Source organism: Phymastichus coffea, unplaced genomic scaffold (genome assembly GCF_024137745.1).
Source record: "Phymastichus coffea isolate CEN01 unplaced genomic scaffold, Cenicafe_Pcof_1.1 PCOF00077, whole genome shotgun sequence".
Classification (NCBI taxonomy): domain Eukaryota; kingdom Metazoa; phylum Arthropoda; class Insecta; order Hymenoptera; family Eulophidae; genus Phymastichus; species Phymastichus coffea.
In genome coordinates, this window is record NW_026706888.1 from 323,559 (window position 1) to 336,900 (window position 13,342).

At 36.5% G+C, this 13,342-nt stretch overlaps 1 protein-coding gene across 4 annotated transcripts in view; it reads left to right on the forward strand.

The window, feature by feature from the left end:
* The window catches only part of LOC131668361 (visual system homeobox 2-like), a 59,379-nt gene that overhangs the window by 24,729 nt on the left and 21,308 nt on the right, over nucleotides 1-13,342 (forward strand). For 2 of the 4 annotated variants that reach the window (XM_058942460.1, XM_058942462.1), the window contains exons 3-4: nucleotides 8,539-8,629; nucleotides 10,212-10,335. In XM_058942460.1, coding sequence (XP_058798443.1) covers nucleotides 8,539-8,629; nucleotides 10,212-10,335 — 215 coding nt within the window. Of the gene's footprint in view, nucleotides 1-8,538; nucleotides 8,630-10,204; nucleotides 10,336-13,342 lie in introns of all 4 variants that reach the window. The other 2 variants (XM_058942459.1, XM_058942461.1) reach the window with 1 other exon arrangement.

Here is a 13,342-nt window from a genome sequence, read left to right on the forward strand (position 1 = left end):
TGCAAAATTAATGTGTACAGCTTTTTGATTTGTTGTAAAACATCCACTTTTGTATGGATGATAATTAATCGCTGCATTGATAACGGTATCTCGACATTTTGCACATTTACTTGCCTATATCAGCAAAAATTCATACTTTTCAAAAATAAAACTCGCTGAATGAAACGGGCCAATCGCAGTTTCTGCGAGTTCACGTATTACAATGACGAGGACGTCAAGCACGAAGTTAAGAGCTTAGAGCAAGCGCGTAGGTGCGAGTAGTGAGCAAGGTTGAAAAAAGAGAAATAAAAGAGTAGCAGACGCGCGAAGACGAAGCAAAGAAGGAAAGAAGGAGAAAGCGAGGCTTGTTTTCGGGCAATCAACACTTGGACTATTGTGCCCAAGTGGCAGCTCAATGGCACGGCCATCATAATATTCGCACCAGTTCTCGTAGGTTACGTGTGTGTGTCCGTATACCTTGCACACAATATGGCCACCGATGCCTGCGAACGCGAATAATAAAGTCGCTCCCGAGGTGTGAAATCTGAAATGAGAGCAGCTCTGGCAACAAAAAGAAAGACGCTGCACACGCATAATGCCACATGTATGCTCTCACTCTCCCTCCCAACCTTCTCCGCAAAAGAAATGCAATATCCGATCTTTGTCCCCAGCTACTTTGCTTCTCTTGGATATTAGCGGGAATTAGAAGAATGTTTTTCGTGTGGTTCTGTACGCGTTGTGTATTGTCTCAAGCTCACATCTTTTTAAATTATAGTTCAATTTTCTTTATAACTTTGGTATGACAACGGTTATAAGTTACACGTTGAACTTTACATATTAAAGCATTTGTTCCGATAAGATTATTGCCCAATAACGTTCGTGAAAAATTGTCTAAGAAACATGATGGAGAACACGCGTTAAATCATGCAGCATTCAAATCGAAAGTCTAATGACACAAGTGCACATTACTTGTGCAGTTCGTCAATTAATCACTCGGGCACGCTTGTCGGGGCAAGCCATCCATACGCTATTAACCCAATGCAATTTTCGCGCGCCGGCAATGTTTGCCAAACGCATCCAGCTTCACACTTCTCTCTCTCTCTCTCTCTCTCTCTCTCTCTCTCTCTCTCTCTCTCTCTCCCTGCTTTCCTTTCTCTTTCTCTCTCCAGTTTCGATCCAATTCCCGAGCTGGAATCGTTCGATCTAATATTTGTTGAAAATGCGGAGGTGTTCTTGCGAAGAAGAGAAAGGAAAAAAAGAGAGAACGAGAGGCGATCGCTCCTCGATCCCAGAGCGGCCCGAATGAAGCGTATCATGCTTGCCTCTCTCTCTCACCCCATACATGCTGCAAGTACAACTCCCAAGGGACGTTTCGCTAGATTAGGGACCCTGATCGTGTAAAACACTTGTAACGCGGCTCGGGGATCCTAAGCTTGCTAATGCCACCACGATGTTTATGGGCTTGAATTAATTTGCTCGATTCAATCATCCCCACTCTACCCTCCTTTTACTTATCTAAATTTAAGTATTCAATACAGCTGGTACGCGTGCGTATAAATGATGAGCTATAAATTCAGTGGATTTTACCGTTTTTGACAATCTTCAAAATGAAAATCCACTCGGTATATATATATATATATATATATATATATATATATATATATATATATAGTGTGAGCTACGCTCCTCACGATGCCAATTGTTAACTCTAACCTCACCCCTTTTGAACATATCCTATTGCGCACATTAGATACGCATCTACTAGTCATACCAATCAAGTTTACAGTAGTGAATATTACTTGAATATACATCTTTTTTATGTTACTTTACATTGATCAGGATTTTTACTTCTATGTGCATACATAGCTCGAGTTTTTAGTGATACTGAGATGTTACATTCATGTGTATATCCAGCAAATATTCGTAACTATATAGGTATAGTTATGGACAAAATATTTCATGCATACTCTTCATAAGAACAGAATATAACAAATGAAATATAAACATAAATGACATGATAAACTACCCGATGATGATCTGAACTTGACTTAAAATAAGTATACCGATGTAATTTCTGAAAATTAATAATGACTTTATTTTTTAATTTTAATTTAATAACCACCGTTTATGGGATGTATTAAAGAGGCTTTATTTACAAATACAGTTAGATCTTGTAAATACTTAAAATATTGAAAGAAACAATGATTGATAGAATGTGCTACGAATCGGAGATGAGAGCGCGAAAAGGAAGCAAGGAAGAACTAGGAGAATCGAAACGAATTTTCAATTACCCGCAACAAAGCCGTAATTCCCAGTTTAAAATGTCTTGTAGTGATAGTGTACATAGGCCCGGCCGACTATGCTTGTTGTTGTCACACCACACATACACATATAATTGCAGTCCATTCGAAAGAAGAGAGATATAGCGAGTCAGACTAGAAGGCATTGAAAGAGATTTCCAAATTAAATTTCGGGATTAGTACCCAGCCTTAATACGGACAAGTGGCGGCGGCGAGAAGTCTCCCGGGAGTACTACTACTCTCTCTCTTTCACTCTCTCTCCTGCCACCACGTCGTTCTCTTATTTCTTCAAGCCTACACCTTTTCTCTCTCTCTTGGTTAACCTCTTTTTTTTAATCCTTTTATTCCTTGTATCTTATTTTTTTATTTACGTAACACATATCTTCATTTCAATTACAAGTTCGAAACTGAAATATTAGTATATCTATTTATTAATAACAGATAATAAGCTCATCAGAAATATTTAAATTATCTGAATCTCCGCCGTGGATTTTTTAAATAAAACACATACTCATCTTTGTATTTTTTTCATTTTACTTACTTATCTCTTGGCTTAATTAAGTTTAGACTAATGATCGTCGATAATGAAGAAGCAAGCAAAACATTACCTTTTTTATTTTTTCTATAAGCATCTTTTGGTGATTGTTAAGAAAATAACTATTTTGAATTTAAGTTCGTTATAGAAAAAAAGTGCAAAAACATAAATGTGTAACAAAAAATTATTTTTTTAAAACGTTAATACACTTTATGACCCATATCATATTCTATATTTTCATGTGTGATTTTCAGAAAACCGTATCCTCTCGTTCCTTTCCTTTCTTTTATGTTGTCTTATTTTTGTTGTGCTCTTGTTTTTCTCTTCCTTTCCACAAGATGGGAGCATTTGGTGTCCCACGGGAGAAGATATAGACATCTCCCTGTGCGTGACGACGCGGTGATAGCTGTGCGAGAGAGACAGCGAAAAAATAGAAGTACTACGACCCCTAAACTTAGCGAGCGTTCACTTAGACCATGTCTTTGGCCAACACTTTGCCTGATTCCATTCACACAGAATGAATCCATATAATATATAGTTTGATGATTGAGCGTTATGCAGTTTGGAAAGATGGTACTGCGGATCAATTTGATAAAATTTAAACATAAATGATTAATGAATTTCATGTCTAGATAGAATAAAACCTAATAAATTGTTAAACAGTAAAATGTTACCATATATTATGCCATAAAAATTTAGAACGGCTAATTACAAGAAAAGAAAAATCAGAGTCGACAGGCGCAGCCCTAGAGGCATGCGCGGGCGCAACTCATTAAGGCAATAGCGAATCGATTGGGATTCTCGCTCAACGTTCCTTCCTTCCTGGATTCCAAGCATTCGGACTGTCGGCTGGTTAATGTCCGCAGAACTATATAGTTTCGTCGGAGATATTAGAGCGCGGATTAGAATATCAATTATCGGTAGTATGCGGTGGTGGTACTACGGAGCAGGAGAGGGTTCGTCTCTCCTCGCCTTGAGACCTTAACAGCCACTAAAGTATATAGAAGCTTTCTTTCTCTCTCACACTCATTCCGTCTGTGCAAAACAAGCGAAGGGGACGAGAGAAAGAGAGAGCGAGAGAGAGCGGGGGAGGGGGGTATACGCGCGACTGCGGAGGGCGCGGCATTGGCCATCCAGGCGCTCCTTTATTGCCCGTTGCCTGGTAACGCGCGCCCCGATGTATATGCGACATGTGCCACCGCCGCCGGTCCGTTTCTCTCCCGCTAACCACCGCACACCTCCCCCTTTTTGCCTCCCTCTGTGTCTTCGCGCTCTGCTCGACGTCTCTATGTGTGCGGATGTACGTGTGCCAGCTTACTCGCGTTGTCTGTGCTTCACTCGATTCCCTCTCCTTCTCCTTCTCTCGCTCTTTCTCGCTCTTTCTCGCTCTTTCTCGCTCTCGTTCGGTTGTGTTCCGAGCTTACTCAGTGGGCTTACTATACGTGCATCCTCTCTTTGTCCCTTTTACGTTTTGACGTTTTCTATCTATTTAGCTCGCTTGCCGTCTTCGTTTCGCCTCTTTTCTGCTTTTCCGTGTATTTATCTTTCTCGTCTATTTCATTTCTTTTTGCTCGGACAATTTTTTTATAAGCTGCAGCTCTTGGCGTTAATTAGTCGTATTATCCTTCAGAAGAACTCCGGCGTAAATTAGGAGTTTCTTTGATGAACCGAACTTTCATAACTTTATATTCCTAGTTTTTGTATCATTTTTCATGCTTATCTCCATCACGGAGAATTTGCTGCGGTTGACGTGTTTGTTGCTCTAAAATTTTTGTTACATGAAACTTTCAAGTCTCATAAATATCTTGTAGCAGTTTTATTCGGGTCCTATTGATATATGGGTAACGATGATTTTTTCATGAGAATTTATAGAAATCAAATAGCAGTGTATATAAAGTCTCAGAATTTACACCAGTATTATTCTCAAGCCACTTGAAAAGAGGATTTTATTATTTGGTTTATATAGATATAATATGTGGAAACTTTATTTCAATGATATGGCATCTTTGATATCAAAATAGAACGAAATATGTGGACAGGCTAAATAATATACAATTGATGTATCCTACAAAATATGTTCTAGAACATAGTGTAAATCATTAAATATAAACTAGAAAGATTTTGCATATCAGGCTACCTATGTTCTGTGTCGAAGAATCTACTCGTAATGCATAAGAGACAACATCTGAAAGTTAATTATGATTGCGAGTACACAATTTTAATTACGCCAGAAGCTAATTTTGATCTAATGAAATTCTCCATGCAGCATATATACGTATATATGTGCATATATATGCATAACATACATACGCACGCGCACTGTTAGAAATTTGGGAGTGGAGCTGAAAGAAAGAGGAGGAAAAAACCGACGAAAACCAGAATTAATTATAATTCGCGCGAGCGAAAATTGAGCAGAAATGCAAATTAAACGAGAGAGCATCATCAGAAGCGCCGCACTCACACGTGCGCGCAAATCAACTCACAATACATACGAACCTTCACCAGTTTCGCTCGCTCGCAAATACGTGAGTATGTTTGTATGCCTGTGGCTGTGAGAAACAGACAGAACGCGCCCCCATGTACGTCGATGTTACACGTATAGACGTGCACGTGCATGTGTGAACGGACGAGTATACTTTTTCGGTCTTATGTGTGTACGCGCGCGTAAACACACATACAGGCGCACACGCACGAACGACCTCGTGCAATGATAGCTTAGCGAGCAAAAAAAAAAAGAGAGAACTTCCGAGCGTGCTCGGCTAATTAACTATTAATTAAGAGCTTAATCCCAATTATGTGTACCTAGACTAATTGCACTCCGCGAAAGCGCGTGCACGTCGGGTAATGCGCGCGAGAACACAGTCACGAATTTATTCGTTTATTGCAGTTCCTTGCTTTCTGCGGGGCTTTTTTCTTTTATATCACGTTCAGCTCGAGCTTATTAGTTCTCAAATGTTCACCGAAATATTGTGAATGGATATTGCTTTCACACGCTGAAATGATAACGAACGCAGAGACTAATCATTATACAGCATATCAAATGCGTGCTGTTCTAATTATTAAATTAGAATGTGCTTTATTTAATTATGTAATTGTGAAATTATATTCCAAGCTCGGGTGAAGAGCTTGCAGAAAATATGTCATTCGATCGAGACAAATACACTTTTGCTCTGGTAATAAATATAAGCTGAATTTAAAAATCGCATGTATCGAATCGTACAATTTTCTACATAATAATCGCAAACCACTGGAAAGTCTTTTCCGCGCTAAAAACAGTCTAGCTATCGCGCTCATAATGATTATAAACATGAAATAGATGCATATGCGTTATTTATCTATGATACGGATGTACGTTTATTTATACACGTGTATGTAAGTGTGATTCGAGCTATCAAAAGCAAAGAAAATAATGATGTTTTAAAAATGTCTTCTATTCGCAGTCAAAAGTCAACATATTACCCCAAGTACAGTGACTTGTTAGATCTTTTGATCGCCTGTTTTCTTTTTTCTTTCTTCGCTTCTTTCGCGTGAAAAAATTTTCGAATAAGACGGTAACATCAGCCATCTGGCGCCGGCCGTCCGACTCGCGAGTGAATATTGTTTTTAAAGCGACCCTTCTCAAGCAGATCTCGTAGCTTTCCTACTTAAACTGACATTCTTTTTCCTTTCTCGCTCTCACTCTTTTCCCTATTCTTACGACTTCGTTTTCATACTTTGAGCTACTCTTTTTCTCCTCGTTCCCCATCGTTCATTTTACGTATACCAGCGAACGAGAACCTTTCTACTTGCAGCTCGCGATCAATTTCTTGCTGTTCTTTTTCACTCTCTGATTCTCCCTTTTCATGTTTTGTTAGCACACAGTATAGATGACAAAACACGCGGGTATCAGATTACATGCATGCAAACTTAGTAGAAATCGCACGTATACCAATTTACATTTATGATTTATAATACTAGCGACATCGGACGCGTTCCGCCCACTTTCATCTACTTTTTTATTTCTGGTCATGTCGATTAACATATTTTACAGTTACAAAACGCATATCATGGTGGAAAACTTGTGTTAGTAAAATAGTTCCGCGTATTCTAAATTTATGAATTATATCGAAAACGGATATAAACAATCTATATATTACAAAATTTTTTTCAATCTTACAAGTTCAAATATCAGATTATCAGAATAATTCCAAAGCCAATAACCTCTCATTTTTATCAAACGATTTTATTTAATAATAGATTACGATATCACAAATTTTTTTTCAATCTTACACGTTCAAAAATCAAATTATCAAAATAATTCAAAAGCATAATGACCTCTCGCTTTTATCAAACGATTTACTTGTTGCTAGTTTTATAAAATGACTGTAAAAATAACAACAATGCAGCATACTTGTTTTATTTTTATTATCTTCAGAATTATCCGTACCATTTATGATAAAATAAATTTTTATTACTAAAATCACAACTTGAAATCACATCGACATACATATTTGCTGCCATAACCGCATATCACGTGATTATAACTCAGCCAATTAGATCACGAATAAAATGCTTTAATATGGCATCCATCACTTTTTATAAGGGGAAAACGGACGTGGCGTATACAATAATTCAAACTAATTATCTTAATAATAAAGTAGATATTTAACAATATTCGAATATACTTCTGTACAAAAATACTCACATCAAAGCATACTTATACAGTGGGCTTCTTTCGTTCTCATAACATTTTTATACATGTAACAATACAATTACTTAAGGGCTGTACAATTTTGGACTAAATTAGTTTCTTGTAGTATTTTTTATAAGATGCAAGAAAATACTTACATCTAAAGTCTAGAAGAAAAATCATTTATTCATCAGAATACCACAAAACGATTTGATAAAAGCTCCGGACTCTTTTACAAATTTTAGAACTCACATTTTTATTCATATTAAAAATTAACGGTAATCGGACATGCTTTTCTTAAATTTAACAAAACTTTTGATTCTATGATCTTGTGTTATATTTTGACACTTACACAATAAGAAAAATTAAAATAAATAAGTTTAGCTTTCTGTGTCTTAGTGTAATACAATGATTCGTACGACAGCAACCGTTAAACTATATGAGATAATGGCATCGATAAAAAAATACCCCATTAAAAGTTTTGTTTACCAAAAAGTTATTAGTTTCTCATGTCGGAATAGACATTTGAATAATTCATTGATTAATTCAATGTTACGTTAAAAAATCCTATGAGAAATTAAATATGTAATTTTTAAGTGAATAGAATATACAACTACTTATTGAAATTATCCCAAAATTAAATAGGTTTCGAATCAGCAATACTCGTATTATATAAAAACAGTAGATTAATCATTTGTTTTTTAAGCAATGAAAAATTATGAAAATTATTTCTTACTAGTAACATAGTATTTTCATATAAAAAAATTCTATTTTAAAGCGATGATTTCTGTAATATCGACAGTGTATTCCATGTAGGTATAAATAAATTAAAACATTCGATTTCATATATTATTATTGTCGAAATTAACTATAAAGCATTTGCATTAATTTTACAAACAGTGAAGTTTTTCTTCAATATTCAATAAATGATTGCTTAGGAATAATTTGTCCAGAATAGTTTTACTCTCAAAATACTGCAGCTCCAAATTTACTCGAAGATTAATATAATTCATGCTCTCATTAATATAATAATTGTCATTATTTTTGTGTTACAGGTGTCGGGCACAGCATCGAAGCCGGAAAAGATTTTACAGTCGACGGTCTTTCAGGATACAGTAAAAAGAAAAAGAAAAAACGCAGACATAGGTGAGGCCTTGATAATAGTTTGATGTATTAATTTTTGAAAACATTCGTTCTTTTTTCTCATTCTTTTAAGATTATTCAACTGATTAATAGAAATATATTTTTGTATCGCGAATGAAAAAATATCAAAATCAATATCACATCAAAATAGTGTCTTATAGCAAAAGAATCATCAGCTTGAAATTAGCAAACGGGATACGAATAAAAGTTGGCCCCTCGTCATAACTCCCCGACTGCCATGACGTGACGCTATAGGGAATTAACTAAGGGATCCCCATTTACCTCGTCGGCCATTTTGAAAGAATTCAAACCCACGCGAATCTCTCTCTCTCTCTCTCTCTCTCTGACTCTCATTATTGTCGACTTTGAGATTTCCTTTGCTGTGTCTCCTGATCCAATGAAACTCTACTTTGATAGGGAGAAAGCTCTTTCAGAAAAGGTTTTTTATAATTAATGCTTGAAAATTATTATTGATCCTTTCTTTTTCGGAAGAAAGAGAGGCTTGGACAGAATAATTTCTTCCTTAATATATTCAAGTACTTTTCTAACTGAGTGTCATGCGCTTAATTATCAATCAAATGCCGCGAAAAACTCGTACAACGTTATTTTATATATTTTTGCATATTTCCTATTTGTTAAAATACTTAGTTATCGGTATAACAACATATATTTGCATGAGACTATATGAAATATGTTTTACGTATATTGAAACAAGAATTCGCGACCACGCACGTCGTCTAAATTTGATTGTCATTCCGCGAGCCGTTTGAGAAATCGTGTGCGGCTCAATTAAATGACGAAACAAAAAACTGGAGATCTGCTTCAGCGAGGTCTTTATATATTACAAAATTCATACCGATCAAAATTATACAGTCGGAGCTTAAACGATGAAACGGTTTTCTCCCTACAAGAGAAAGAAAACATCGGCGGCTTAATGAGGCGATGATCGCGGGAAGTGACTTTCACTTTCTTGTACAAGGATATTTCGCGCTTGACAGATGCTTCACGGACAACCGTCAATTTACCAACATGGCAATTCGTTCGCTTTATTTCTATCATCCTCGCGTAAACCATAAGTTTCAGTTTATTTATTGTTAAAAAATAAACGAGAAATAAGTGTGCTCATTTTGGCCAGCCAATCGTTGCATTTCGACAGATAAAATTTCCGTATTTAGATTCAAATTATATAGATATTTTGCATTGCCATACGCTGGCTTTCAAAATTTTTTTTAATTATCTTGCTATTTTGAGTGCATTATGCCTGCTCAAGCTTCATTTGCTTAGTTTCTTTCGCAACTAAATGATGGATTATACTTATTTCTAAGTAATATATATAAGTAATAAAAACTATAGAAATCTGTAAAAAGATTAGCGTGTTAGTATTACCAATCTTGTATATCACATAAGATTCAGATTTTGTTAGTATCAATTCCGATTCAACTTTATTTATAAAAGTTACATTAATTATGTATAATTTCTTTCCGAACTGTTTATTACATATAATCAAGAAACATATCAATAAGATTTAGACTTAAGGGACGAGCTGTAATGGCATATAACTAGGTTCATATGGTTGTTGCTCTAGGACGATTTTCACGACTGCGCAGCTGGAGGAGTTGGAGACAGCGTTCAAAGAGGCTCACTACCCCGACGTCTACGCACGCGAAATGTTGAGCCTTAGGACAGATTTACCGGAAGACAGGATACAAGTAAGCCATTAATATTATTTAACGTATTTCGGATATATATTTATTTTTAAATGACTCTGTCAACTATTTTATATACTGTTAAAATATTTCATTAAATAAAATTGCACCAAGTCACATAATGCTTTATAATTTTTTCATTATTAAAAGAAACTTTTAGAATCGCTTAAAATCTTTAGTTAAATTTTATAGCTTCATATTTTCAAACATATTTTAATCTTTTGTAGTCAAATCCCATTGTTTCATAGTTTTCTTTCTTGCCATATCACGGAAATTATTATTTTGAAACAAAAGTATCTCACGGTAAAATGCAATATGATGTACTACTTTAGTGTATATGATATAATATTTAGAAATATCTTTTGAATTCTGCAATAAAATGTTGTTGAAGGATGCTAATCTATCAAAGTTAATTATTAAAAACCGTTTCAATGCACGTACATATTTGTAGTTCTGTATTATCATCCATTGTATTATAGAAATGATAATTAAAATTGCATACCAAAAATGATTATATTTGAATAATTTGATCCAGTAAGATTTGAATGAAAGAGTTGTCGAGGTCCTTTGATAATCTGCGGATAATAATAAAAAACTTGCAAATGAGAGACTCTGCATCGAATAGAATATTCCATAATAAAATATTTAAAATCGAATTTGATTAACACATCGAAAGAGTTCACATACATACACTCATGAAGGCTCCAGCCGGTCGTCCGTCATGCTACTTTCGACACAGTACTTCTCCAGCCATTATCCCTCCCACCTGTAAATCAACATCTGCCAGAGTCCCCAAGTCAAAATACAAGCGCTCGAACTACATGCACATACGCGCAGAGAAAGAGAGTGGGGTACAGTTTATAGTCTGCGTGGCGATCTCACACACGCGCGCATACATGCCCGAAATTTTCCCCGCTGCGAAGGAGGACAGACGTTTGGGTGTGCGCGAGCGCATAAAAAACTCACGAAGCGAACGAGAGAGTTATATAGTGAATGGGGTGAGACATACACATATACACACACACACACACACGTACAGTCCGCAGAGTCGAGCCAACAAAGCGGCCATTGCAGGATGGGTGCGGTCCCGGGGCGGCCAATCAGCGCCCCAGGCCTCGACTTGGCCGGCCAATCAGAGCGCGAGCGGCGCACACAACCAAGCCCGTCTTTTGTTTCGACGTTCTTTCACCCCCCCAACCAAGTGAGCGCGACTCAGAGTAGGGAATGAATCCCTGGTGATGAGTCTTGCGAACCCAAGCATTTTATATATATATATATATATATATATATATATATATATACAGTTTTTATTTCGTCCAGTTTCATCTCCGTTTTTTTCAGCTAACCGCTGACTGTGTGCCTTTATCTCTATAATTTTTCTTCATCGCGAGAGAACTTGACTTTATTTTAGTGATTTCCGCGCTTTCGCTCGGACTTCCCTCGCAAGGAGCAGTTTTTACCCTCCGCACGTGCGTTTACCTTTTTCTCTCCGCTTTCTCTTTATCCCCTTCCCTTTTCTTCGTCGGCGTCTCTAAGAATTGAATATACTAGTAGAAAAGGGCTTACGTTTCTACGCGCGTGCAGCCTACAGATTACGGGTTTCATAGTTACGCGATATATAGAAATATCATTCGCGGCGCCTTTTCAACTGTTTCTTTCATGGGGGAAGACTTTCTTTTTTTATTCTTTCTCGGCACTTTATAAAGAATTGCTTTGAATTAATACTTTAATTTTCCGGAAAGACGAAAAGAAGGACGGCCCTCTTTGTAACAAAACCGTCCTTAGAAAATGAAAGACTCTTGATTGGATGCCGTTTATTTAGAAACTTATCATTCTTAGACTTTGAATGAAAAAAACAATGGAAAATATATGAATTGCTAGATCGCCCTATTGTGTCTCAAGAAAATTTTATTTGTTGAACTATTCCCCAAAAGTAACCATGGGATCCAGCTTATAAATTTAACATAATGACTCAAGTTCGTTTTGTGATACAAGGTGTAGTTTCTTAAAATGGTAGCTACTGTTAATACAATTAGTAAATCATATGAAAATTAAGCTTACAGTGCAGTGCAAGTGGTATACAAATTTATATCTATCAAAAGAACTAATAAAGATGTAGATGTTTTAAGAAATACTAAGTATCGTAACAAAAATTTAAACTGGAACAAAGAACTAATTCCGTCTTCGAAATAGTTTGATGTTGATGGTTTGATGGAAATATATTTGCTTAGAGAAAAAATTGTAACAGTAAAGACGAATTTTTATGACTATATTCCTCGGAAATTAATCTTTAAAATTATTAAACCTAGAATCGATATATTTTTTACAGTGTGTTTTACATAATACTTATATTAATCAGGCTTGCAGTCTTTTCCATACATGAATAGATAAATGAGAATTTATTTTTTCTGCTATACAGAACAATTAAACACTTGAACGAAGATAAAACGAGTAAATTTCCATAGCAGTGGTGTACATACTAATCGTTCGGCGCACGGGTGCGGGATGAAAACGCTAAAAATGAAAAGTCATATTGGAAGGGTGGTTGCCTTCGCGTTATAGAGATTTTACGAGCGCCCGCTGCGAGGTTAATCGAAATGTCTCTAGCAGACTTCCGCCCACCGGAGGGTCAATGGAACTTCCGGGGGCTGCGCTCCTCGCCAGCTCAAGCCCATTCTTGCCCTTACGCTCGAACGTACGTGCCCTACGGGCTCTCACCCCGTCGACAAAAAAAAAATACGTAGAGGAAGGAACGCCTCTAGTTTCGCACCTATATATATATTTATATATACATATATATGTATCGAATTAATCAGATGACGCCGCGCGATCTATGTAAACCACGACGATCTTAGCTTGCGTGTCGCTGCCGGAGAAGATTATAGATCCGCGCGAGAGCTTCTTAAGGGAGCGAGATCTAAACGACAGATTAACGCAAGTCGAGTGTACGATTTTTTTTCCACTCTCGTGCGGCTAAGGGTGCGCGAGGAGAGCTAGAAAGATAAGACTT